The sequence below is a fragment of the Mustelus asterias genome, chromosome 7 (assembly GCF_964213995.1).
Source record: "Mustelus asterias chromosome 7, sMusAst1.hap1.1, whole genome shotgun sequence".
NCBI lineage: Eukaryota > Metazoa > Chordata > Chondrichthyes > Carcharhiniformes > Triakidae > Mustelus > Mustelus asterias.
Window position 1 is genome coordinate 123,261,958 of NC_135807.1, and position 24,229 is coordinate 123,286,186.

Sequence of the window (24,229 nt, forward strand, 5' to 3'; positions counted from 1 at the left end):
GTATCAAGCTCACAAACCTCCAGGTAAATATGATTCACTCGCTGTATCATCGCCATCGTCTCCATCTTCATCATCACGGCTAAGGAGGTTGTTTACAGCGAGATTAACGTCCAAATTAGTCCTCTGCAGTTCCCGAATTATAACACTTCTGGATTTGCCTTGCAATACCACTTGTGCCTGTTTACAAGAAACAAAGATTAAGCAATAGTACACAGTGAAGAATTCCATTTAAAAGGATGGGAAATATTAGTTGATAACAAATTTAAGTTTTTTAAGGAAAGTTCGTAGAAAATTTATAGACATTTGAGAAGATTACAAGTTTTGTGAAGACGGGCAAAATAAGGCAGACACCGAAAATCAGAAATAAAATTAGAAAATGCTGGACAACACTCAGGCATATCTACATTTCTCGAATTCTAGCATTCCCCAGTGTTCCACCAGTGGTGACCATGCCTTCAGTTTCCAAGGCACCAAGCTCTGGAATTTCATCCTAACACCTCTCCCCCTCATATTCCCCCTTTAAGAGACTCCATTAAATCTACCTCTGACAAAGCTTTTGGTCATCTCATCCAATATCTCATGTGGCCTGCTATTCATTATATAATGCAAGCACCTTGGGATGTTTCATTACAGTAAACGTGATATAAATACAAGCTGTTGTTAAAATACTCAGCAGGTTGGGCAACATCTGTGCAGAGACAGAGTTCTCTCAGGTAAACAACCTGAAATGCTAACTGTATCTCTCCACAGCTGCTGCATGACTAGAGTATTTTCAGCATTTTGTGTTTTTCTCTGTAAATAAAGAACTGCTGCCATAGTTGCTCAATTGAAAATAAGAGAAAACATCAAGTGATGATGAAAGCTAGAGCTTTAATGTCCAGGTATTAACTTTTATCTTATGCTATTTTAATAATTCATGTGCTGAATTCTCCATTCAAGATCATCAAGAAACAAGTCTGTAAAGAGCTCAGCTTCCAACCACCCATTTAACTTGGCACTTAGCCTTTTTAAAATAAAAATGTCTGGGATATGGGCATCACTGGCAATTCCAGCTTTTACTGGCCATCCAAAGATGCTTCAAGGAAGTGATAGAAGGTCATTTTCTGGAACCAGTCAATATGAAGGTACTTTCACAATGCTGTTCGGGAGCGAGATGCATATTTTCAACAGTGATGATAAATGCTCCTGAAAAGCTGCATCATGCCACTGGCAAACACTAAAAGAATGCATTCAAGCAATCACTGAAAATATGCAAAGCCAGAAATGAACAATGTCCCTCTTTCAATTATACATGCATTTTTCAGACGTCTGCACTATTCATTTAGCCAAGAAGTGCATCAAGTTGCACTTGCACAACAACGACTCAATGTGGCCCATGTAATTCTGCCATTGGGGAATTTACCCCACTTGAATTGAAAGACAGATCCAATGGTACTGTAAAACTATGAAAACAGTCATACACTTAGACGTGTATAGTTATTCGAATTTCAGTCTGTGACATCATTTTCTGGCTTTCACATTCTTCATTAGCTGGGGAAGATCTAAGCAAGGCAAATGAAATCAACATTATTGGGCTTGTAGAACAGTGTGAGCCAGCAGTCAGCAGAGATGTAGTTTCTTCCTCTCATTAAACCAACAATCATAACCTCGTTGGGTTGTCATCTCATTTCCCTCAGTTGCTGGGTCAAAATCCTGGAACTTCTTAGTAGCAACGTGGGTGCTCCTGCACACATGGACTGCAGCGGTTCAAGAAGACAGCTCACTCCCAACTTCTAGTGTAATTACAGTTAGGCTATAAATGCTGGCATAGTCAGCCACACCCATATCCCAGGAAAGAGCATAAATTTTACAACGCTTCTGAAGAAAACAGCAACACATAATTTACAGCAAAGTTGCAAATGCCAGAGCATCTCTCAAGCAGGAGTGCTGTAAATTAAGTGAAATGCTCAATAATTCATATCTGTTCCAGTTGCCATGAGTGTATGTTATATGAGCATGTCACTTCCAGTTTTCATGATAACAGAATCTACACTGGATACATACTGGAATGAAAATAGAATTGACTAGCTCAAAGAAGCATTGAAAGTTCAAGGTATTTAGCACAGTTATGTTATAGGGTCAGAGTTTCAAGCACAAAAACAGGCTCTTTGGCCTATCATGCCTGCACCAATCTATTCTAATCCCATTTTCCAGCACGTGGTCTACTATGCTATGGTGTTTCAGGTGCTCATCTAAATGCTTCTACCACCCTTTCAGGCAGAGTTCCAGATTCCCACCACCCTCTGGGCACAAAATGTTTTTCCTCAAATTTCCTCCAAATCGTCCCCCCATATCTCAAATATATGCCACCTGGCTATTAACCCCTCCATTAAGGGAAAAAGTTCCTTCCTAACTATCCTATGTCCCTCAATTTTGTACACCTCGATCAGGTCTCCCTCAGCCTTCTCTATTGCAAGGAAAACAATCCCAGCCTAACCAGCCTCTCTTCGTAGCCCAAACCCAATGTCACCAGAGGCTGGAATTGAACCTGGGTCCCAGACACTGAGGCAGCAGTGCTAACCACTGTGCCACCCTCAATCAGGTCGCCTCCCCCCCTCAGCCTTCTCTGGTCTACAGCAATCCAAGCCTATCCAACCTTTCCTCATGCTCAAATGCTCCATCCCAGGAAACATCCTGGTGAATATCCTCTGCACCCTTTCTAGTGCAATCACATCCTTTCTATAGTGTGGCAATCAGAATTGCATAGTACTCTAGCTGTAGCTTAACGAGTGTTTTATACAGCTCCATAACCACCTCCCTGCTCTTATATTCTATGTCAGAAGTCTCACAACACCAGGTTGAGAGACTTCTTACTGTGCTTACCCCAGTCCAATGCCGGTATCTCCACATCATGCTTATATTCTATGCCTTGGCTAATAAAGGCAAATATCCAAGATGCCATTTAATCTACCCATCCTATTGCCTTCAGGGATCTATGGACATGCACCCCAAGGTCCCTCTGGTCCTCTGCACTTCCTAGTGTTCTTCCGCTCATTGTATTTTCCCTTGCCTTGTTTGTCCTCCAAATATGCAAAACCTCACACTTAAGGGTTAAATTCCATTTGTTACTGTTCTGCCCATCTAACCAGCCTGTCGATATCATCCGGTAATCAAAGGCTTTCCTCCTCGCTATTTACCACACCACCAATTTTCGTGTCATCTGCAAACTTAATGATCATACCCCTCTCATGTTCACATCTAAACCATGAATGTACACCACTGGACACAGGCTTCCAAAAACAACCTTCAATCACCACCCTCTGCCTCCTCTTAGTAAGACCATTTTGGATCCAATTTGCTAAACTGCCCTGGATCCCATGGGCTCTTACCTTCTTGACCAGTGTCCCATGTGGGACCTTGTCAAAAGCCTTACTGAAGTCCATATAGAGTACATCAACTGCACTGTATGCATCTAAACATCTAGTCACTTAAAGAATTTCAATCAAATTGATTAGACATGATCTCTCCCTGACAAAGCCATGCTGACCATCCTAGATTAATCCTTGCTCTTCAAATTCAGATTAATCCTATCCCTCAGAATTTTTTCCAATAATTTCCCAACCACTGATGTTAGACTGTCTTGTAATTACTTGGTTTATCCCTACTTCCCTTCTTAAATAATGATACCATATGAGCTGTCCTACACTCTAATTTATTTTCAAGTAATTCCCCTGTAGTTTCCATTCTCCTCTGGGGCTTCCATTGTTTTAAGCCCCCTATATATGCCATCAGCCTCCATTTTTCTCCCTTATACAATCCTGTATATCCCTTGACATCTAGGGTTCTCTGGACTTGTTGGTCCTAACTTACACCTTTACAAGAACATGTTGGCCCTGCACTCTCACTTCCTTTAAGAATGACTCCCATTGCTCTGATGGGATCTTCCTACAAGGTGCTGCTCCCCGTCCACTTTGGCCATATTCTGTCCTATTATATATGGTTACTGCCACTCTAAACTTACTGGCTTAAATTACCACTAATACAAAGTAATTTTGATTCTTAATGCTTCGTATCCCATACTCTCACTTGTGGTTATGAAATAGTGCAGCAAAACCTCTAACCTCTGGAGCATATTACGGCCTTCTAAAGCTTTTTCAAATTACTATTCTTAAAAGGGCCAGTGCAGTATTCGGACCTTTTTACATTTAATTTTAAACAATATTTTGTACTTTCTAAATTTGAGCACCATCTTTCCAACAATTATACCATGCTACCATTTCTTACTACTTCTTAGACAAAATACTATGAAATTGAAATTATCTGAACACTTCTCACAATCTCAGGGCATCTGAAAACACTTTATAGCTAGTGGTACACGACCAGAATATGCTCACTGTTGCAGGAAAATATATCTTTAGTCTAGCAGCTACAAGATAAACACTGAACATCACCTTCATCGATCTAACCAACCATGTGAGCAGAGGCAGTCTATTTAACCTGCTGGGACTGCTCAATGTGCTCTCCTCTTTCCATGACGATATGATGAGGTGGTCAGATATGATCAGCCGCAACAAGATCTGTAGCAGATCAAACAGGATTATATTCTGGCATTCTGTGGCATATTCTTCTCTTTGTTCCTGCAGAATGTGTTTATTACTTCACAGAACTGTTCAACTTTGCTCGCCCAAGAACCAAAGCAAGTTGCGCTACACTGACAATGCCGCATCAACATGCCACATTTAAAGAACATCAGCTGCATCAAATGGACAGCCTTCATCACACATGTTACGTGTTTGGTTTGACCATCATCAGGAAGATAGATGTCACGATTCAGCGTGCCAGTATTGACAATGTGACAGTGGAGGTTGTTGACTGATTCACATTTCCACGATCCATAATCACCTGCAACTGGTCACTTGATACAGAAATCAACACATCCAATGCAAAAGCTGCAGCTGTATCGCCCAAGCGAAGAAAGTGTGTGGAACAGCAGCAACCCGACAGATCACCAAACTGAGAGTCTACCAAGTCCGTGTGTTCAGCATGCTCCTTGACGGTGTTGAGACCTGGACAACATATACTAGGCAGAAAAAATGTTGAAGAGTCTCCAATTTCACTGTCTTTGACATATCTTAGCAAGACAAGGTCACCAGCTCTGAGATCCTGGATCATGGTAATACCATCAGCATACATTCATTGTTAAGCCAATGACGTCTGCGCTAGCTTGGCCACTTTGATTGGGGACAGAGCCATCATCCATTCGAAGACCATCTGTCTGGTGAACTGGATCACAGGTGCCCATACCACGCTCCAAGGCTGCCTACAACCGAAGTATGAAGGTGGCTTATACTGTTATTGGGAGAATCGCCAATGGCCACGACCTCAGGAGGCTGGCTGCTTGGAAGGGCTTCGGAAGAGGCAAACAGAAACAAAGTCTGCTGACCAAGAAATGGGCCCAGAGAAAACAGAGGCCAATGAATCATGCACCTTCCCAACCCAGTGTCTTCCTCTACAGCAAATGTGGCAGAGATTACCATGCCAGTGTGGGGCAATTGGGGGATAATTTTTGTTAAATAAAAACTGGTCACGTGTATTTTAATTAAGTTCACTATTCAAAACGTTGTTCTTCACCAGGAAAATACAGTCAGTAGGTGTCAGGAACACTGACCCAGTGCTGGACTGTTACAAATATGCTTTTTGGCTGCTGTCCTCGCCACAATGCTTCACAATACGAAGGAAATATAAGAGAATTACAAGTCCAGCAACAGGGAACTTTCTGAATCTATTGATACACCAGCTTTCATAAAATAACAGCAATAATAGGAGCAATTGGGATATAAACTATATACTCCTTTGTCTCGTTTGCACATGTAATGGGTTGAAAATCTTCGCACATGCCAATTATTATTTTAATTTTACTTTAAGATTGCACATAAATTAGTTAGGTCAATGGCAGACAACCATAGCTGCAAAATATTTTTCAAATTTTATGGAGAAGTGTAGAATAGATTACACCAGGGGCAAGATTTTGTATCCTTAATAGAATTTCAATCTCAATACCAGTTGACAATAATTGAATCCAATTATTACAAAGGAATCCTTGGGTCAACTTACAAACCTTAATGCATAGCTCATCACTGGATTCATTTAGTCACATTTTTAAATTCATTGTTCGAATTTCACTGTTAGTAACGAGCTATAATAAAGGTGCTGCTAACCTTCTCAACCATGCTTCTATCATTGGAATTTAACGTTTAATATCTTATCTTTAAAATTTTTAGCTCAACTTTTCAAGTTAGACCGTTACTTTTAAGAGCAAATTCTTTTGTCATTCTGTCCCAATCCCTTTTCATTCAATTTCAGGTTTCCTTCCCCAAAATCTCTCATCAGTGCCCACTAAGGTTCCTTCTAAGCTGTACAGATGAAGAGCCGCGCAGTGCACTAAATCGGCGCCACACAAGTTAGAAGGAACAACGGTGCCAACCCAATTTAATTGTTTAAAACCAATTCAAACCTTTGCCTGTCCTGATGGAATAAATTTCCTTTCTCTAGCAGCTGCTGACACATTACCTGAGAGATAAGTTCCTCTGGAATGACTGATGCTGGTATAACTGGCTGTGGCTGACTTCCCAAAAGTCCAGATCCTCGATCACGACCAGTACGTATCACTCTAGTCTGCCTCCTTGAATCTCTTGCCCCTGTTGATGATCTCCCCGAGGCCCCACCACTCACTCCAGAACTCCAACGGCTCCTGAATGTGCAATTCATGAAGTCGAAGTTAGTTGAACTAATATAATTGGAATTAGAAAGGGGTGAAAACGAAGATTCATACAAGAAACCTGTGAACACGAGAGATTTCTCCAGGAGCAATTTATGCATAATTTACTCAGAAGCTTCATAAGCTTTTAAATAGCAATCGGTAGAAGGGTTAAAATAATGCATCAGCCAACCGCAGCTTCAAACAAGTGCTTTTCTTAGCCTGGACAAATGAACTGCAAATATGAAATTCAAACATGCATTAAATAATGGGACCTTTTGGTCAAAATTTATTACTTAACAATTGGCATATCAGTCAATGAATGTTGCTAATGAAAAACCAATAATAAAATAATACAGCTGTAGGCAGGGCAAAGAACATTTAGAAGATATTGAGATAGTCTTGCAGAATTAAGGCAACGTACAGACTAACTATGTTTCTATATGGTGTCCTGCCAAGATATGCAGATATTTCAATACAAATATTTAGCTACAACTCAAGGAGCAAATTCTTCTGGATGGAGGAGGTATCTTGACCATGCGTCTAAAAGTCATGGCAGCACGGTGGCACAATGGTTAGCACTGCTGCCTCACGGCATCAGGGACTGGGTTCAATTCCGGCCTTGGGTGACTGAGTGGAGTTTGCAACTTCTCCCTGTGTCTATGTGGGTTTCTTCCGGGTGCTTCAGTTTCCTCCCACAGTCCAAAGATGTGCGGGTTAGGTTGATTGGCCATGTTAAATTGCCCCTTAGTGTCAGGGGGATTAGGAGGGTAAATAGGAGTGGAAATTAGGAGGGTTATGGGGATAGGACCTGGATGGGATTGTTGTCAGTGCAGGCTCAATGGGCCAAATGGCCTCCTTCTGCGCTGTAGATTCAATGATAAAAATGGGGAGCAGGGAGGAATCAACATCCTTGGTGGATATTCCAAATTGGGACACAACCTATGGTAAACCTACACTAAACTATTTTTGTTAAAGAATTCTGGTTTAAGTTCTGAAAATATTCAAGTGCACATCGAAGGTTCCACATAGGAAAATGTATAATGTAATGGCTGTGAGAGCCTGCAACGCATATCAGATAACACCTAACTTTACTTAGAAAGTTTTCCTTTGTAGGTATGCTATTGTAGCTACCTTCTCATGTATGTTTATGATGACAGTAGATTTTGGTAGTTAAAATTTTCACATTAGTATGTCATTGACAAGTATACCCATTATTTTATAGTCATGTTAAATCCCATTTCACAGATCATTTACAATGCTTCACAGTTGGAATTGTTAATGGATGCACACTAAACACTTCAAGTCATCTGTTTGCACATGAACAGCATAAAACATTTATTGCTCTGCAAATCTTTTAAGGTGTGTGGCAGTGTTAGAAAAGCAGTCACCAGAATCCCCATTCATGAATTGAAAAGAATATGCTTGTGCAAGTACCATTTCATTGCCACTACATGTCCAACTGAATTGTTAACAAGTAATTGGTAATGTACACTAGTAACATTTAGCAGCAGAAAGCCCATACACAAGGGGAAACCAAGCATCCCATTTTAGCTGTGAGGAATGATAAGTCACATTCCTGAATGCATCAATACATGCGCTATAAATAACAGCTAAAATTCACAGCAAGCAGTTTTCAAAACAATTTTTAACCACCCTAGTAAAGCACATTTCTTTGGCACACGGGTTGACTTATAGGTCATGTTGACCTGGAACCCTGCCAAAACTTACCCAAGGGGGTTGCCTGCCAGTCTGCCCAGTGTATCAGAACCAGACAGAAACCATGGGGAATCACTACTCCTGCCTGGCCTGGAAGTCCTTCCTGTGCCTGAACCACTGCTCAACTTTGAACTGGAAACAAAGATGGGAGATGGGTTATAACACAGGTATCCCAAGCCTTGCAGCTCAGGGACTTTACATTTGCTATAACTGGTCAATGACCAGCCAGAGCAACACCCTTGGGCAATTTTTAGCACTCAAAATTAATACTGATATACTATTTTTTTGTGTGGCCCACTGCCCATTAAAAAAAAGAAAATAAATTCTGCCTTTGCATTGAAGTGGAAAGTTTTCTTTCTTTCCAGTTCAGTCGCAAACTAAAATAAAAATTTGAAATAACTCATACTAGTTAAAAAATTTAAGTTAATAACTGGGCAGTATGGATTGTAAAACTACTTTAAATCAAGTTTCACATTTTAGTTCAAATACCCGTGAGCAAAAAATATATTAATTGCCAGAAATTGTTTATTCAGCATGGCTGCAGTTTTCTAATGTCGCAATGATCCTGCAAGTCTTAAATTAATTATAGTGAACTTTATATTTTTTTTACAACGGTTTCTAAGTTTGCTTTTGTTGAAGACTGAAACCTGTCCACAGAGAAAGCAACCTTCAAAAATAAAGCGTAAACACAATTTTGGTATGCTTTGTTTTCACAGAGCAGCATAGGACAAAACCTAGTCAGTTCCAAAGATATTGGAGCACAATGATGGCATCACCAGCATTTTGCAGCCATATATGTGGCAGAAAAATCCATCTTTAATACGTCAACATCTGTAATAGCCACATTAGATTGCTGGACATGGCTATAAAGCAGGCACTACTGCTGCAATGTGCAGTTGCATATTTAAGTAGATGGTATACTTCCGCAGAACAAATTTAGCCAAAATGCATCACCTAATTTAGTTCCACACCAAACATGACAGCACAAAGCTGACCAGAAAGCTCCTCTTAAATCAAGACACAGCAATCAGAATAAATAGAACACAGTACATCACACTTTTATAGCCAGATTATGCTGTAATTCGATGCTGCTCAATTAAACTACTAAACTACAGTTCAACTGCAAAGCTTTGGACAGAAAATAAAAGCTACACATTATTAGCCTCAGTTCAACATTTATACTCACATGTAACAATTACTAGCATCGTCACCAAAAATGTCACAAAGAATTTACATACACACCTTAAAACAATAACTGCAAAACTGCAGAAATGAACATAAAATATGAGCACAAACAAACACTTACCCATCACTAGTATCTGGTTTTCCCAGCTCCAATCTGTCCGGCTGAACAGCAAAGCTAATTCTGCAGATGCGGCCATCCTGGGATGTTTGGCGAGGGATTAGGGTTGTGGACAGGTTGGAGGGTGGGAAGGTGCAAAAGAAAAGGTACCAGCATGAAATACCATTTAAAAATGTTTAAGTTGTGTACAAATGGTGTCTGCAACAGCTAAAAACATAAACCATCAACTGTGAGTACACATACTAATGAAAACTAAAGTCTTCACTTAAGGGAAAAATGAGTGAATCATTAATATAGTTAGGTAAATAATTACAACCCATCAGTTCTTTAAATTCAATGCACGCAGCACATTAACATTAAAATTACCGGACTTAAAGACATCTTTCCAACACCTCCAGCATTCTTTACAGATCTTGCCTCAGAAACATGCAGCTTATAAAATGATTCAATCAGAAGACAAAGCCAACTGCCACACTATTAGACAGATCTATTATGCCATTAAAACATCAAAATCCCATTTTGTTTTCAACAGCATTGCTTCTCCCGCATTACCAGCTCTTCTGCTAAGACAATGCATCAATGGGCAGCACCGTGGCAATGATTAGCACTGCTGCCTCAGCACCAGGAACCAGGGTTCGATTCCAGCCTGTTAATGTCTGTGTGGAGTCTGCATGGGTTTCCTCCGGGTGCTCCAGTTTCCTCCCATAGTCCAAAAATGTGCAGGTTAGGTGGATTAGCCATGCTAAATTGCCCCTTAGAGTGTCAGAGGGACTAGCAGAGTAAATATGTGGGTTACAGGCTTAGGACCTGGGTGGAATTATTGTTGGTGCAGGCCTCCTTCTGTACTGTAGGGATTCTATGCTTCTAATATAATTTTAGACCTGATGACAGTTATGGTTATAAGACAAGTTTTTTCCATTTGAATTTTGGGTCAGCTATCAAGATGAGTGTTGTCAGCAGTGGAGAAAAGAATACTTCCCATTTTTAACACAAGTCTAGCAGCTTGATGCCGAGTAAAGCATGTATTTCAACATGCTTCAGTCCTCAATCAAACTAATACAGCACAGGGGTGCAGAATTTTTGATTTTTTTGTGCGTCACTTGGCTGAGTATTTCCGAGCATTGGACAGCATTTATAAAGTTTAAATTGAATTGGATCAAAATGCATATATCTCAAAGTACTGAGAGGCTGATACTGATTGAATATGAGGCAAGTGGTAAAAATATCACTCTCCATGCCTCTTAATCCATAGAATCCTCACTGGACCAACCAATTCAGAAATGAATTGCCTTGGTTGAGGGCCAATTGCTGGTCAAGGTTTGGGTGGGGGGTGCAGTGGAGATAAGAGAAGAACATAATGCAAGGATGCGCATTGTGTACTCATACATATTGCACAATGGTGATGTTTTTGTTTTTCTCCACAGCCATCTTCTGGCTCAAATAAGATTGATGTGGAGATGCCGGCGTTGGACTGGGGTAAAATAAGATTGTCAATTTCATAATCACAGGCAGGTTTCTGTCATGAACTCTTTCTCACTAGGAACTGAATAGAAGGTCATCTAAACTTGTTATATTTGCCAGCTGACCAAGATTTTTTTATTGCTGGCTAAATTTGAACCAAAGTGAAACGTCAGTTGTATAAAATGCGCTGCTCAATCCACCTCCCTCACCTGGCATTTGATATGATCTCACCTTGGGTGGCAGGAGGCAAATTTTGAGTGGCGGAACAGGCTCAAGGCCTACTCCTGCCTCTAATTTGTATGTTTGAGAGACTTTTCATTCACTTGCTCTTATCTCTCGAGAGGAAACAACAGCCCTAAGACAAAACTGGGCAAATGATCCCACAAGCGGGTCTTTCGCTTCCTCAACTAAACATTGAACAGCTGGCCTTCAATTCTCAATGGCTCTTAATGACGCTTCACAGTTGCAGTGGTCTCAATTCTGACAATCTTGCTGTTGTTCATAGGCTTTAATCAAGAATTAACAAAAATCCAGCTGAACCCACAATACAAGGGCAGTGCAGTATGACAAATTGTTCTGTCCAACATCCTGATATTCGCTACTTAATATTATGATTGCATAGGGGGCAAGGTGCATCCTGTAGTTAAGAGGCAGAAAGGGCACTTTGATCCATTTTTATTATATGCATCTTTTTAATACATGAATCCAGATTTCCCATACATTGCTCAGACTACACTGGATCATACGCCGTTAAGACAGAAGTGGTTATAGCACATAATGGAAAATCAATGCTATCACTATGATGAATTAAAGATCACAAATTGTGCTCAAGGTAATTCAGAGTTTAATTTCTGTTCAGTTCCATATCTTGCCTTTTCTATATTAAAAAAATTCTCACTATTAGTATTGCGACAGCAGATCTTGCAATCCAGTATTTTTGGGTGCATCTTAGCATCACAATGGCATCTTTTTTGAAGTGAGATGTGAAAACGAATCCAACACTTAAGTATGAAAAAGGTCAAAATAAGCTATGAAAAACCTTTTGATTCTATATACGAATGGATATAGTGATACACTGTGCCAGTGAAGTGATTTTTCCAAGTACACATTTAAGAGTTCATTTGAAGAAAAACTCCATGGCAGAATGAAACAACTGAAACTCGCTTAACCTCCTGCCATCCTGAGTACAAAATAAAAACCTAATGGTTTCAACCATTAGGTTTTTATTTGTTCCCAAATGCAATATCCTGCTGGGAGTACCCTGGAGTTTTCTGGGTCAGTGAAAATCCACAGAAATTGGCTTAGCAGAGTAGCATCAGTCACTGCAGTCTCAAATTAAAAAAATCTGCAAGTTTATCTCTGCCCGTTGAAGAGTTATGATAAGTATATATTCAACAGTGGAATGCATTAAACAAAACCACCAGACTCTATCCCCTGTTCATTAATTTCTGCCAAGCGATAGGAACAATGTACAAAAATAGGTGGGAAGACTAGTGGGAATGGCAAAGAGTTGACAGAGGGATATAGACAGGTTAAGTGAGGGGGCAAAAACTTGACAAATGTAGTGTGTCAGAAAATGTGACATTATGCACTTTGGTAGGAAGAAAAAAGGAGCTGAACATTATTTAAATGGAGAAAGACTGTAGAAAAATGCAGTACAAAGAGATTTGGGGTCCTCGTACATAAATCACAAAAAATCTAGCATGCAAGTTCAGTAGCTAAGCGAAGGTAAATTGAATGCTGGCCTTTATTTCAAAGGGAATAGAGCATAAAAATATCGAAGTCTTGCTAAAACTATACAGGCGCTAGTCAAACCACACCTGGAATACGTGACTAGTTTTGGCCCCCTTGTACTCATTGGAGTTTAGTGGAGAGGTGGCCTTATTAAATAGTACAGGATTCACAAAGACTCAACAGGGTAGATTTTGAGAGGTAATTTCCTCTAACGGGAGGGTCTAGGACCTGAGGGCATAATCTCATAGTAAAGGGTCACCCATTTAAAACAGATGACGAGGAATTTCTTCTCTTGCAGCATAGTGAATCAGTAGAACTCTTTACCATTGCGAACTGTAGGGGCTGGGTCATTAAGTATGTTCAAGGCCAAGATAGACAGATTTTAATCAGGGAATCAAAGGTTATTGGGATAAGGCAGGAAATTGGGAGTTAAAAATGATCACTTCAGATCTGCTGTAATCTTATTGAATGGATGAGCAGATACGATGGTCTGAACGGCCTACTTTTGCTCCTACTTCTTTGGTCTAACCACCTGCACCTTAAATAGGTGGGGGAAAGAGGGGGAAAATGGCCACAGATGACCACGACCCAATGACCATCACAGGGAAGTACACATGGATGGAAATCAGAAGAGAATAGGTTTAGGTTAAACTCTGCTGTCCCTCTAATAGTCAAATAACTTGCTGAGACACATTGAACCACGTGAAGAACAACCCTTGATAAGATATCAGGGTAGCCATTGCCCACAGGACAACAATCCAAAAATTCATTACCCTCTGGAAAAACAGAAAATTTTAAAAGACGCGATACTTCAAATCGTTATGTTCATTAATTAAATATAAAATGGTCACCTGTAATTGGTTCACAATTCACCTCACTAGATGGCTAGTTTGAAGATTAGCTTTCTGCCGAAATCAAAAATATCAACTATTTACAATTTCTAATAACTTAGATGAGGAGAATTGAATGCAATGCATCGGAGTTCGTGGACAACACAAAGTTGGATGGGAAAGCAAGTTATGAAGAGAATACAATGGGGCTGTAGACGGATACAGACAGGCTACGCGAATGGTTAAGAACATGGAAGTTAGACGTTAACCACATGAAAGAAAACAAAAACAGTATTTTTGAAAATAGGAAATGTTCACATTCAGAGAAATATGTGCACACTTGTACATGTATCACCAAGTTATGGTGATACAGCTTCTTAAGCAATTAGGAAATAAAGTGCCTTTATTACAAGGGTGTTGGAAATAAGTGAAGAAGCCCTACTGCAACTGCATTGGATCTCAACGAGGGCACACATAGTGGACTGTCTGCAGTTTGTGTTTCCTTACCCAAAGAAGGATATATTATATAGGGAGTTCAACAAAGGTTCCTGCAATGAGAAGATTGTCCAAGGAATAGACATGATCCAAATTCCCTTAAATGGGAGCAAGCTCATTGAAACATGCAAAATCCTTAACGATTGGCCTGATAAATGCTGGGAGGATGTTTTCCCTAACTGGATACTTTAGAACCATGGATCATAGACTCAGAATAAGGCTGGCCACTTAAGACTGAGATAAGGAGAAGTTTCTTCACACAAAAGGTTGTGAATCTTTGGAGGTCTCAGACAGCTGTGGGTGTTCAGTCACTGGGTACGTTCAAGACAGAGATCAATAGATTTTTGGGTAGGAAAGGAATCAAATGATCTGGGGATAGTGTGGGAAATTGGAATTGGGGGAGATGATAAGCCATGATCTTACTGAATGGCAGAGTAGGTTTGAAGAGCTGAATGCCTTTCCCTGCTCGTGCTTATGTTCTTAAACTCTCAGTCAGAAAAACAATATGGTGCTGTCTAACAGTATGAATAAAATAATTATGCATTAGGAGCCTGCATCGAGGACAGACATCCTGTCCAAATAAATGTCATGAAATAAATTACATTTCCGTGAAACATGGCTGTTAAAATTTTGCAACAGAAAAACAGTTGGTCATTGTACTATATTTACAGCCCCCTGATAAGACCTAGTGCCCACCGTTACTTCACTTTGTTTTTCTCACTTTTAGCACTACTGCAAATTTTTCTTCAGTCATTTTGTTCTTTATAACTTGTCAATCTTTTGCTGCACTCCCAGTCCTTCTGACACTTCCAGATGTGCCTATGCTTAGCCCCTGCTCCCTCTTTTGAGGCTTCACATTTTTCGATAATTGCCTAAAACTGCTGCTCACTTCTTTCCTCTCTCTCATTTCATGCTCAAGGCCCTGCCACGCTGCTCATCTATCTTTCTCATCAAGTTAAAACAAGCCATGTATGGGAAAATACTGCCAATACTTATGATAAATTATTTACAAGATATAGGGCTATGGCAAATTCTCCAATGTTAAATATTAGCATTTTAAGTTCTAGACCATGAACTACGGCAGTAAAAGGAATGCAGATATAACCCAGTCTTCAAGCACAAGGTACACTTCACTTGCAACCAAAACCCTTGAAAAAAATTACAATCTCAACATGGCCATCAAGAAACTAAGCTAAGAAAATTACCCAAAATTGAAACTAGTTAACAATAGTTTAAAAATTGTGCATCAAACAGGAGGTATTGGAAAGGGTTTTCTAAGTAAACTTCATTTCCCCCATAACTCTAGGTACACCTTTACTGCCCAGTATCTAGCTGAACTGCCCATCTCACCCAGGAAATGCAACATTTACCCTTTGCTGTATTTACTTACTAGTGGAATCATACATGTCCATTTTCCTGTCTCTTGAAGGCAGGTCAAAAGCACCTGAGCTAAGAGACAATTATAAATCCCAAGTAGTTTATTTTACATAATAAAAATATAATTCATATTTTCTGCCAATCCTCATCCTGCTGTTAACTCATTCAGAAGTTGGTTAAGTAGGAAAGAGGACGTTAATCTTCTATTTGATATTTGATTTATTTGCGGAAACAATACAAATGTCTGCCTCATCCCTAACCAATGCACGACATCCAAGCAGTCCCAAGGTATTCAAATCAATCAATGCCTTTTACCTGTGCATCCTCAACCTTTACAATTAATAGTCCATTAACGGCCATAAAAATAAAGGAAAGGAGATAGTTCAGGAGTGGGCTTGCCCTGAGAAAAGCGAAGACCTATTTTTTATTTTTATAAGCAGTGGTTACAGCAGCAAATCAGGCCTCAGAGCAGACAATTAAATCATGTCCACTGACAGAAAAACCCCGAACATTTAAAATGGCCTCGCAGCTGTCAAAACCCAGACCAAGCTCCACAGCTGCCACGGAACTAACAACCACAAAACCTCATACTGCGACACCCCTGGGTTGCAAGCCACAGTACAGGAATCCCTGCTCCAATCCAGTTTTCAAATCAGTGCGCAAAGAAGATTGGTCCACTCGGATGTCTTATAACACTGAAGAACATGCCTTCAGTTTAACATGGGACCTTGTGGCACCCATGTGCAGCTAAGCTGCTTGCTGAAGTAACCAGTGAAAGTAAACCATTTAATGGTCATTCCATCTCCCCCTGGGAACTCAAAATAATCCTAACCCTCTGCCTTCTGGCTTTAAATGTGAAGCCAATGGTTATTTTTTTAAACTAAAATTCTAGCCTTTTAGCTTTATCAAAACAAAATAAAATGTCAATTTCTCAAGGTCACACAAGTAAATGTTCCAATAATCCATCATCATATTCTGAAGAGGCAGCACCAATTCACCAATCCTAGGTTGATGTGCATTAATCTATTAAAGTATTCCCAGCATCGAAAACATCAGTATGTGATTTACCAAAAGCAGAAGATTCACTTTATTGGAATTCATAGTTTTATATACTTCTTGTTGTCACAATTACTTCCTGCACCAATCTATCCACCTATCATATGCAATAATATTCAAGGTCTCTACCTTCACTTTCCTGAGATTAGCTGTTTCTTCCAATGTGACCGCTGAACACTACAAATTTTCTAATTTTACATATTGTATGTGCCGCGCTCTTTCAGACCCTAAGCAGGGATTGGTGTTACTTCTCAATGTAGCTTCCAGGGTCAGGAGTTAAAACATTCTGTACCTTCATTTGCTGGCAAGCCTCTTGTAAAGTTTTCCCTGCAGTTATTGGTGTTAAAAGATGTTAACTGCTCGTGGTGACTGCTCCAAAAGCTATGTTTAAAAAAATTACACTTCCCATTCTAGACCGGGAAAACCTGGGGTCAGTCCGACTTGGACAAATATAAAGAAAATATTCATATTGTTCCTGGCCCAAGGACGGAGTTCAGAAGTGGAGATGGCCAGATTTTCTTATGTTAAGACTTTCAAGCTCTTGAAGGAGTTAGTGCTTTTCAAACCCAAATACACTGCCAGCCCAACTCACTTCCTTCAGATTCACTCTTTCACCCATCTGCTTTGCATTCTATCACTTTCCTACTGCTTCACCCCCTTAACTTTTCATCATTCCCCTTCAATCAGCACAAACTCTCAATTTACAAATAAATCTAATATACTGAAGTCCGAATTATAACCATCATTGGCAGAAAGATGTAACGCAGCATGACTCTCTTCCTTGGAAGACTACACTGTGTCTTGACTCCTCTGTGCAATACCACAATTAATCAACTCAAATAAAAGTAAATACTTAATAACAATTTCTTCCTCTATTTTGATCCTCAACCCCAATCCTAAAAGGATTTTTGTCTTGAAGGGAACAGTTTTCAGTGTGAAACTTGTGGCGCAGCAGGAAGTCTATAATGCTTTTATTGATGAGAGGGCACTTAGTTTGTTCAAATAAATCCAGAATGCACATTTCCAAAAGTTGCATAATTAATAATGAGCTGAGGTAAACAATTCTCCTTGCCGTCATAAGTCAGTTCTTGGTCAATGTCTCTCATTCCTTTCCACTCCCTCTTACAATCTCTCTGAGCTGCCAAATCAAGCAGCTGTTCCTCTTCTTCAGAAGGAAGCAACATGTGCTGGGTCATGCTTGCTTGGCATCAAAACTTTAAGCATTGTTGAAAGGACCATCAATGTTAGCAAGCATTGAAGCACAAATATTAGCCCGGTAAGCTGTGGGTGTGTGGTAGTAACTGTGCAGCATGCTCACAAGTTGGCCCCTTTAACATAACACACGTGCATGGCAACAGAACATTTAAATGAGCAAACCACGAAGCAATGAAAACATTTGGGGCTGGGGCAGAGGTGTGGTCACTGATGGTCAATCCTAAAGTCCTAACTATTATTTCCTGTCCCACTTCAATATAGGCCATCAAAATATATAATGACTATATCGAAGAAGTCCTAAAGGAAATGTAGAGAAGGGCCACATGATTGAACCCTAGTACCAAAGGGCCAGTGTATAATGGTGGACGATAAAAACTTACTCCTCATCCTTGAAGAGAGTAATTCAGATAGTTCACCAAAGTGGCATTGGAAAGACACTCTGGGAAAACTTCATTAAATTATCACAGGACAATGAGACTTGCACATCAACTGTTGAAAAGAAAGCGCAGGAGTGACCTGAAGAGAACTTCTTCAGGCAAGATCAATACAATTTGTAGTTATATAGAAATTTTAGTGTCATAAAATGTTTCTCAGTGCTTTGCAGGAGCATAATCACAAAGTCAAAGAAACAAAGTTATTGGAAAGGTCAACGTACACCTGGAACCTGACAGTGCCTTTGAATAATGTTGCCAAGGCAGCAGCATGCAGATGAGAAATATGAGGGAGTCAAGGAGACTGGGAGCAGTCTTCCCGGCAGGGTAGTGAAGGCAAAAATTCCAATAAATCATTCAAGATCAGTTGGATAGTGCAATAGGAAACAGTATAAATGAGGAGACATTATCCTTTTCTTTCATCTGCTTAAGACACTAGAAAATTTAATGGGCGACACCCAGCTTTTGCTCTAATTTTAGGCCTACTCCAATGGGATAGGGACTCCCATTTAAACAGGAGAGGTGCATCTTGTTTAGACAAATATGCTGTGGGAAGTTCAAAAAGATGGAAGAAAAATTGTTAGCACAAATGCTTCCATCAAACATACAGTCTCTTCACTTTTGTCAGCCACTGAGAAACATAGCGAGACAGTACTTGATGCTCCAATTTCAGAACGATGTATACCCAGATGTGGCCTTGGTCGCCACTGCTGTGCAGTATAAATGATGTGGCATAAACAGAAGTAGATCTGGAAGCAAAGCACTGGTTCATTTGGTTGTCAGGATTATCTGATTGTCAGGAATAAGTGGCAGAATCACAAGATTGAATTCACACAACACCACAACCATAGCACATCTTAATTGAGGAAAGTAATTTATAACACAGCACACAAGCTTCCTAAAACACATCCTTTCAAGTTAAATGATTATGCATGAAAAGTTGGATCTTATTTAAATTGCCTTGTCGTTGCAAACAAATTTCATCTTAATGACATTTTCAAATGGGTATATGTTTTTGATTCTCTAATCCCTCAAGGAATACACCACTTCAGGAATAATAAAAAATAAAAATTAATTTCCAAGTTCACTTGAGGAAAGCATTATCGATTTAATCATTTAATAGACATTCTTAATAAATATACGCTACCTCTAGGAGAAATGCAGCATGGTTTGGTCCCACCACGCACTGCTTAATTGTGGCCTGTTCCAAAACATTCAGAGGTGGGTGACTGAAAAGAAATTGCAAAGTCACTCAAGATGTAATAAACTGTACAAAATGCTTAAAATTTGTTGTTCTCTTTTCTATTTCTCAAGTCTATTTACACTAATGCATTTCTCAGGAAACCTAATCCCAAGTCTCCATTCATGTCACTTATTAGCTTGTTACTGGTGTACACCCAAAGGTAGATCTCCTGTCAAGGGAAATAAATGCCCAGCTTCCACCTGGTAGTTCTGTACCTTCAACACTGATCATGACTGAAAAGTTGTAAGCTATAAAGCGGTGATCCACTGTTCCATTCTGAATTCCAGACACATTGTACTATTCCTGAACATATGCGATTGAAACTGCCAAATGCTATGACCAAAATTAATTTATCCAGATTTAACATGGGAACATATTTAAAATAGCAAACTTATCCACATCAGTGGAATAGCATTATCAGCTGCTAGGTTTTAGTAAGTCACTACCAATTATGTTTTACTTCAAAAGGAGCCCACTATCAAAAGACATTTGGACCTGCAAGCAAATCATTTTAGTTTTAAGTACCCCAGAAACAGCTTTTGAGCAAATGGAATAAATTTTTACAATAAAACATTTTGCATAGTGGTTATATTGAGCTAGTGACTGAGAATTGACCACAGTGATTTTCAGATCCTACAACAAATGTTACAGTATTGTATTATTGCAATAGCCCTGAATTTCAAATTTAAAAACCACCTCTGCTGGAGCAAGATGCACACTGCATTTTAATTGTAGCATGTTTCTCTCTCTAAAAAATAAGTTTAGTGCTTGTTCAAATTCCTCCCAAGCAACTGAAAGTTAGCAAGATTTGAAGATGTCATAGAATCCCTACAGTGCAGAAGGAGACCATTCGGCCTATTGAGTCTGCACCGACCACATTCCCACCCAGGCCCTATTCCCATAACCCCACATATTTATCCTACTAGTCCCCGACACTTGGGTCGATTTAGCATGGCCAATCAACCTAACCTGCACATCTTTGGAATGTGGGAGGAAACCGGAGCACCCGGAGGAAATCCATGCAGACACGGGGAGAATGTACAAACTCTGCACAGACAGTGACCTGAGGCCAGAATTGAACCCTGGTCCCTGGCGCTGTGAAGCAGCAGTGCTAACCACTGTGCCATCGTGCCACCCCAATGTCAACATTGCTTTGTGATTTAATGTTAGCTTTTTAAAACCAAAAGCCTCAATATTCTATTTATCCTAAATGCTAATTTATCCAAAATGCTTATCAGAACCTGGCATTATCCTTTATAAAATGCAGCACTTGAGTAAATTTATAAGTTCGGCTGGAAATTCAACAAAAATGTAAGAGAAAATATAATTACTGCAATTATCATGAATATCCCATAATGTAACAATGGCAAAAATATTCAATGAAAATATCTTCTAATACTTTAAGTTGTTTTAATTCAGAATTTTATTTAACCATTTAACTACTGAAATGGAAGTTAAGATACCAGCAGCAAATTACTAAACATGGTTCTTGCAGCATTACAATACAATAGGTGCCCTTGCAAAAATCATATGAAACTTGTGCAATGGATCAAAAATGTTCAATAGTGATTTGGTAATCATAATACCAAATTGGTTCTACAAAACTAGGTAAACTCTTGTAATCACAATATATGCAAGTCAATATTTTAACTAAGACAAATCACAAAGAAATATTTTGGATTTAATCCCATTCAAATCGGCATACTGGAAAAGGGAATAGGGAGAGAAAATTGAAATAAAGAAAACAGTAGGTTGTATCTCCAAATTCCAATCGAAGACTTGAGCATATAATCTAAATTGATACTTCAATGCGGTACTGTAGCGTCGAGATACTTTTGGAATTTATAACCAGGACACTGCACTATTCGTTCCATTTAACAAGCCTTTGGATTTTGCTTCCATGCTAATTTCACACAACATATAATTGTATTTACATATGTTGGTCTAGCTAACTGAAAAGCAGGATTCAAACAGGGGTCTGTAGATTTGTTTGGGATCAGAAAAATCGGCCACGTGAGCAATGTTGAGAATCTTACATTTTACACTTAATATCATAGGAATCAAATGCTTTTGGATCAAAAAATTAATTGCTCTGACAGAAGTGGGCATTTATATATCTCAACTTATGAACATGTTATTTCTGGTGTGACATTCATTAAAAATGCTTTCTGCAAGAATAACCCTTTTCCTCTGCATAGCTGAAATTGCCTTTTGAAGTTTGTCAGTATTTGCACGGGGACACCCTCACAGCACAGAAAAGTAAAAAAAAACATTGTGTCAGAAGATACAAACCATCAAGATACATCCCTCTTCCAATTTTATTTCCCCTACCACCCCACCCCCAATTTAATGTTACAAAAATATTAATAACTTTCCTACAATGTTGCTCAGAGTTAAAGACTACTGTCCCACCAAGTGTTGTGTGAATAGTCAATTCTAAGTGATTACCAGTACAGCTGTTTCACGTGATGGAAGTGATGCATTTCTAAGAAACAATATTTTTTCTGAGTTGGCATGAGGGGAGAGAGATCATACAGAGTTTCTGTAGTCTGGTTTCTGTTACCGAATCGGTCAATTGGAATTAAGAGTAATGTGGAATTTACCCTTTCCCTCGTCCCAAAATTCCTTTAATTGAGGAAGTCCCTCAAATTCCCACAAACTAAAGTACCAGCAGGTTGAAAGGAATGAATGTGCAGTACACACAGTGTACTCAACCAAGCAATTTCTGGCTTTGGTAACCAATTTTCAAGATGTATTTTAAAAACATCAGAAACCTACAGCATTGAATGATGCCCATTATGCATGTACCAGCCAAAAGAGCTATCTAGCCTAAAACCATGTTCCAGTTCTTTGTCCATAGCCTTGAATAAGTGCATATCCAAGCGCTTACTTTTAAAAAACATGTTCTGAAGATTACTGCTTTCAGGCATCAAGCTCAAGAGGTGAAAATATTTCTCGACTCTCCTCTAACGCTTCCACCAATTACTTTAATTTATGCAACCCCCAACCCTGCCATTTACTATCCCCTCTCAAGGCCCTTCATCATTTCATACAGCCTAATTAAAACACTCACTGGTTCCAAAGATGATAACCCCAACCTATCCCATCTTTCCCAGTAGCCAAATTTCTCCATTCTGTGATCACATCCTTACTGGAATGGAATGACCAAAACTTTATGCAGTACTCTAACATGGCCCAGCTAGCATTTGCCCTGCTCTAGCATAATTTCCCTGCTCTTACCTTGATTAACAAAGGGAAGTATCCCTTCTTAGCCATCACCACCCTGCTTCTACCTTCAGGAATTTGTAGAATCTGTCGCTCTCCAAAATCCCTCTGTCCCTCTACACTTATCAGTATCCTACCATTTACTTTTTTTTTGCCTGGTTTGTCCTCACACTCCTCTGGATTGAATTCTATTAGCTACTTTTTGTCCAACTGGTGATTCTGTTGATAACTTCCTAGAGTCCATAGCTGTTTCCCTCACCACCAACCACATGGATAATTTTTGCAAACTTAACCACGTCTCCTAAAATTAAGTCCAACTTATTGACATACACTAGAAAAAGCTAGGGACTTAGTACTGATCCCCACTCCCTGGAAACAGTCTTCCCATGGGCTTTTACTTTAATGACCAGTCTGCCACGTGGGACCGCATCAAAAACCTTGCCAAAATCAGTGAAGCATCAATCAAATACACAACCTTCTCAGCCCTCCTTGTTATCTCCACAATTTCATCAGGTTCATCAGACGTGACCTTCCCATATCAAATTTTTGTCATCTCCCTAGATTAGTTCATGCTTTCCAAAGGACAATTTGTACTGGCCCTCAGTTGTTTCCTATAATTTTCCCACCACCTGACAGGCTTGCCATTTTCTTTTTATTAGAAAAGCTACAACGTTAGCATTCATCAAGCACCACAGCTGTAGCCAGAAACGAGTAAAAAAACGATCAGAGCCTCTGCTATTTCATCCCTTGTTTCTCATAGAAAGTTGGGATACATTTCACCTGGGACTGGAAATTTTTATTTCCACTCAATGTTTATCTCTGTTCAATTCTTCAGACTCCTCCTTAACTGGAATATATGTATTTTCTCCCTTTTCTCGTTTCATTTTTAATTTAATCTGGAAGTTTCTATACACCTCCAGGCTTTCTGCAGTATTGAGCTCCAAGTATCTGACACAAACTTCTGCTTTCTGCCTTATCCTTTCCTGTAAATTCTATGATGTTGATAGGGTGAACGTGGAGGAAAGAGTTCTAGATTTGAAATCCACCATTTTTCTTTGTAGGAACATATTTGTTCAGAATCTTCTTGATATCTTGCTTGAATCACAGTAGCTGCTTCCAGTTCACTTTTGCCAAATCACATTTCTTAAATAAGATTGGCTTTTCCTCAAATTAGAACTTTTACTCCAGGTCTACCTTAATCCTTCCCCATAACTGTACTAAATTTAACTGGATTACAATCACTACCTGCAGAACAATCTCCTAACACTCCTCCAACCTGTCTAACTTAATCCCAAAACTGAGTCCAGAATAGTCGTCCCTCTCGTTGGGCTTGATATGTACTGGCAAAAGAAATGCTGAATACATAAAGAATTCTGCACCATCCATACCTTTTGCACCAGTTAT

At 39.4% G+C, this 24,229-nt stretch overlaps 1 protein-coding gene across 7 annotated transcripts in view; it reads right to left on the reverse strand.

The window, feature by feature from the left end:
• The window catches only part of ubr5 (ubiquitin protein ligase E3 component n-recognin 5), a 148,595-nt gene that overhangs the window by 106,060 nt on the left and 18,306 nt on the right, over window positions 1-24,229 (reverse strand). For 5 of the 7 annotated variants that reach the window (XM_078216738.1, XM_078216734.1, XM_078216733.1 and 2 more), the window contains exons 3-7: window positions 19,505-19,586; window positions 9,762-9,838; window positions 8,468-8,587; window positions 6,550-6,730; window positions 18-177 (exon numbers count right to left, since the gene is read on the reverse strand). In XM_078216738.1, the coding sequence (XP_078072864.1) occupies window positions 18-177; window positions 6,550-6,730; window positions 8,468-8,587; window positions 9,762-9,838; window positions 19,505-19,586 (620 nt within the window). The remainder of the gene's footprint in view (window positions 1-17; window positions 178-6,549; window positions 6,731-8,467; window positions 8,588-9,761; window positions 9,839-19,504; window positions 19,587-24,229) is intronic. The other 2 variants (XM_078216736.1, XM_078216737.1) reach the window with 1 other exon arrangement.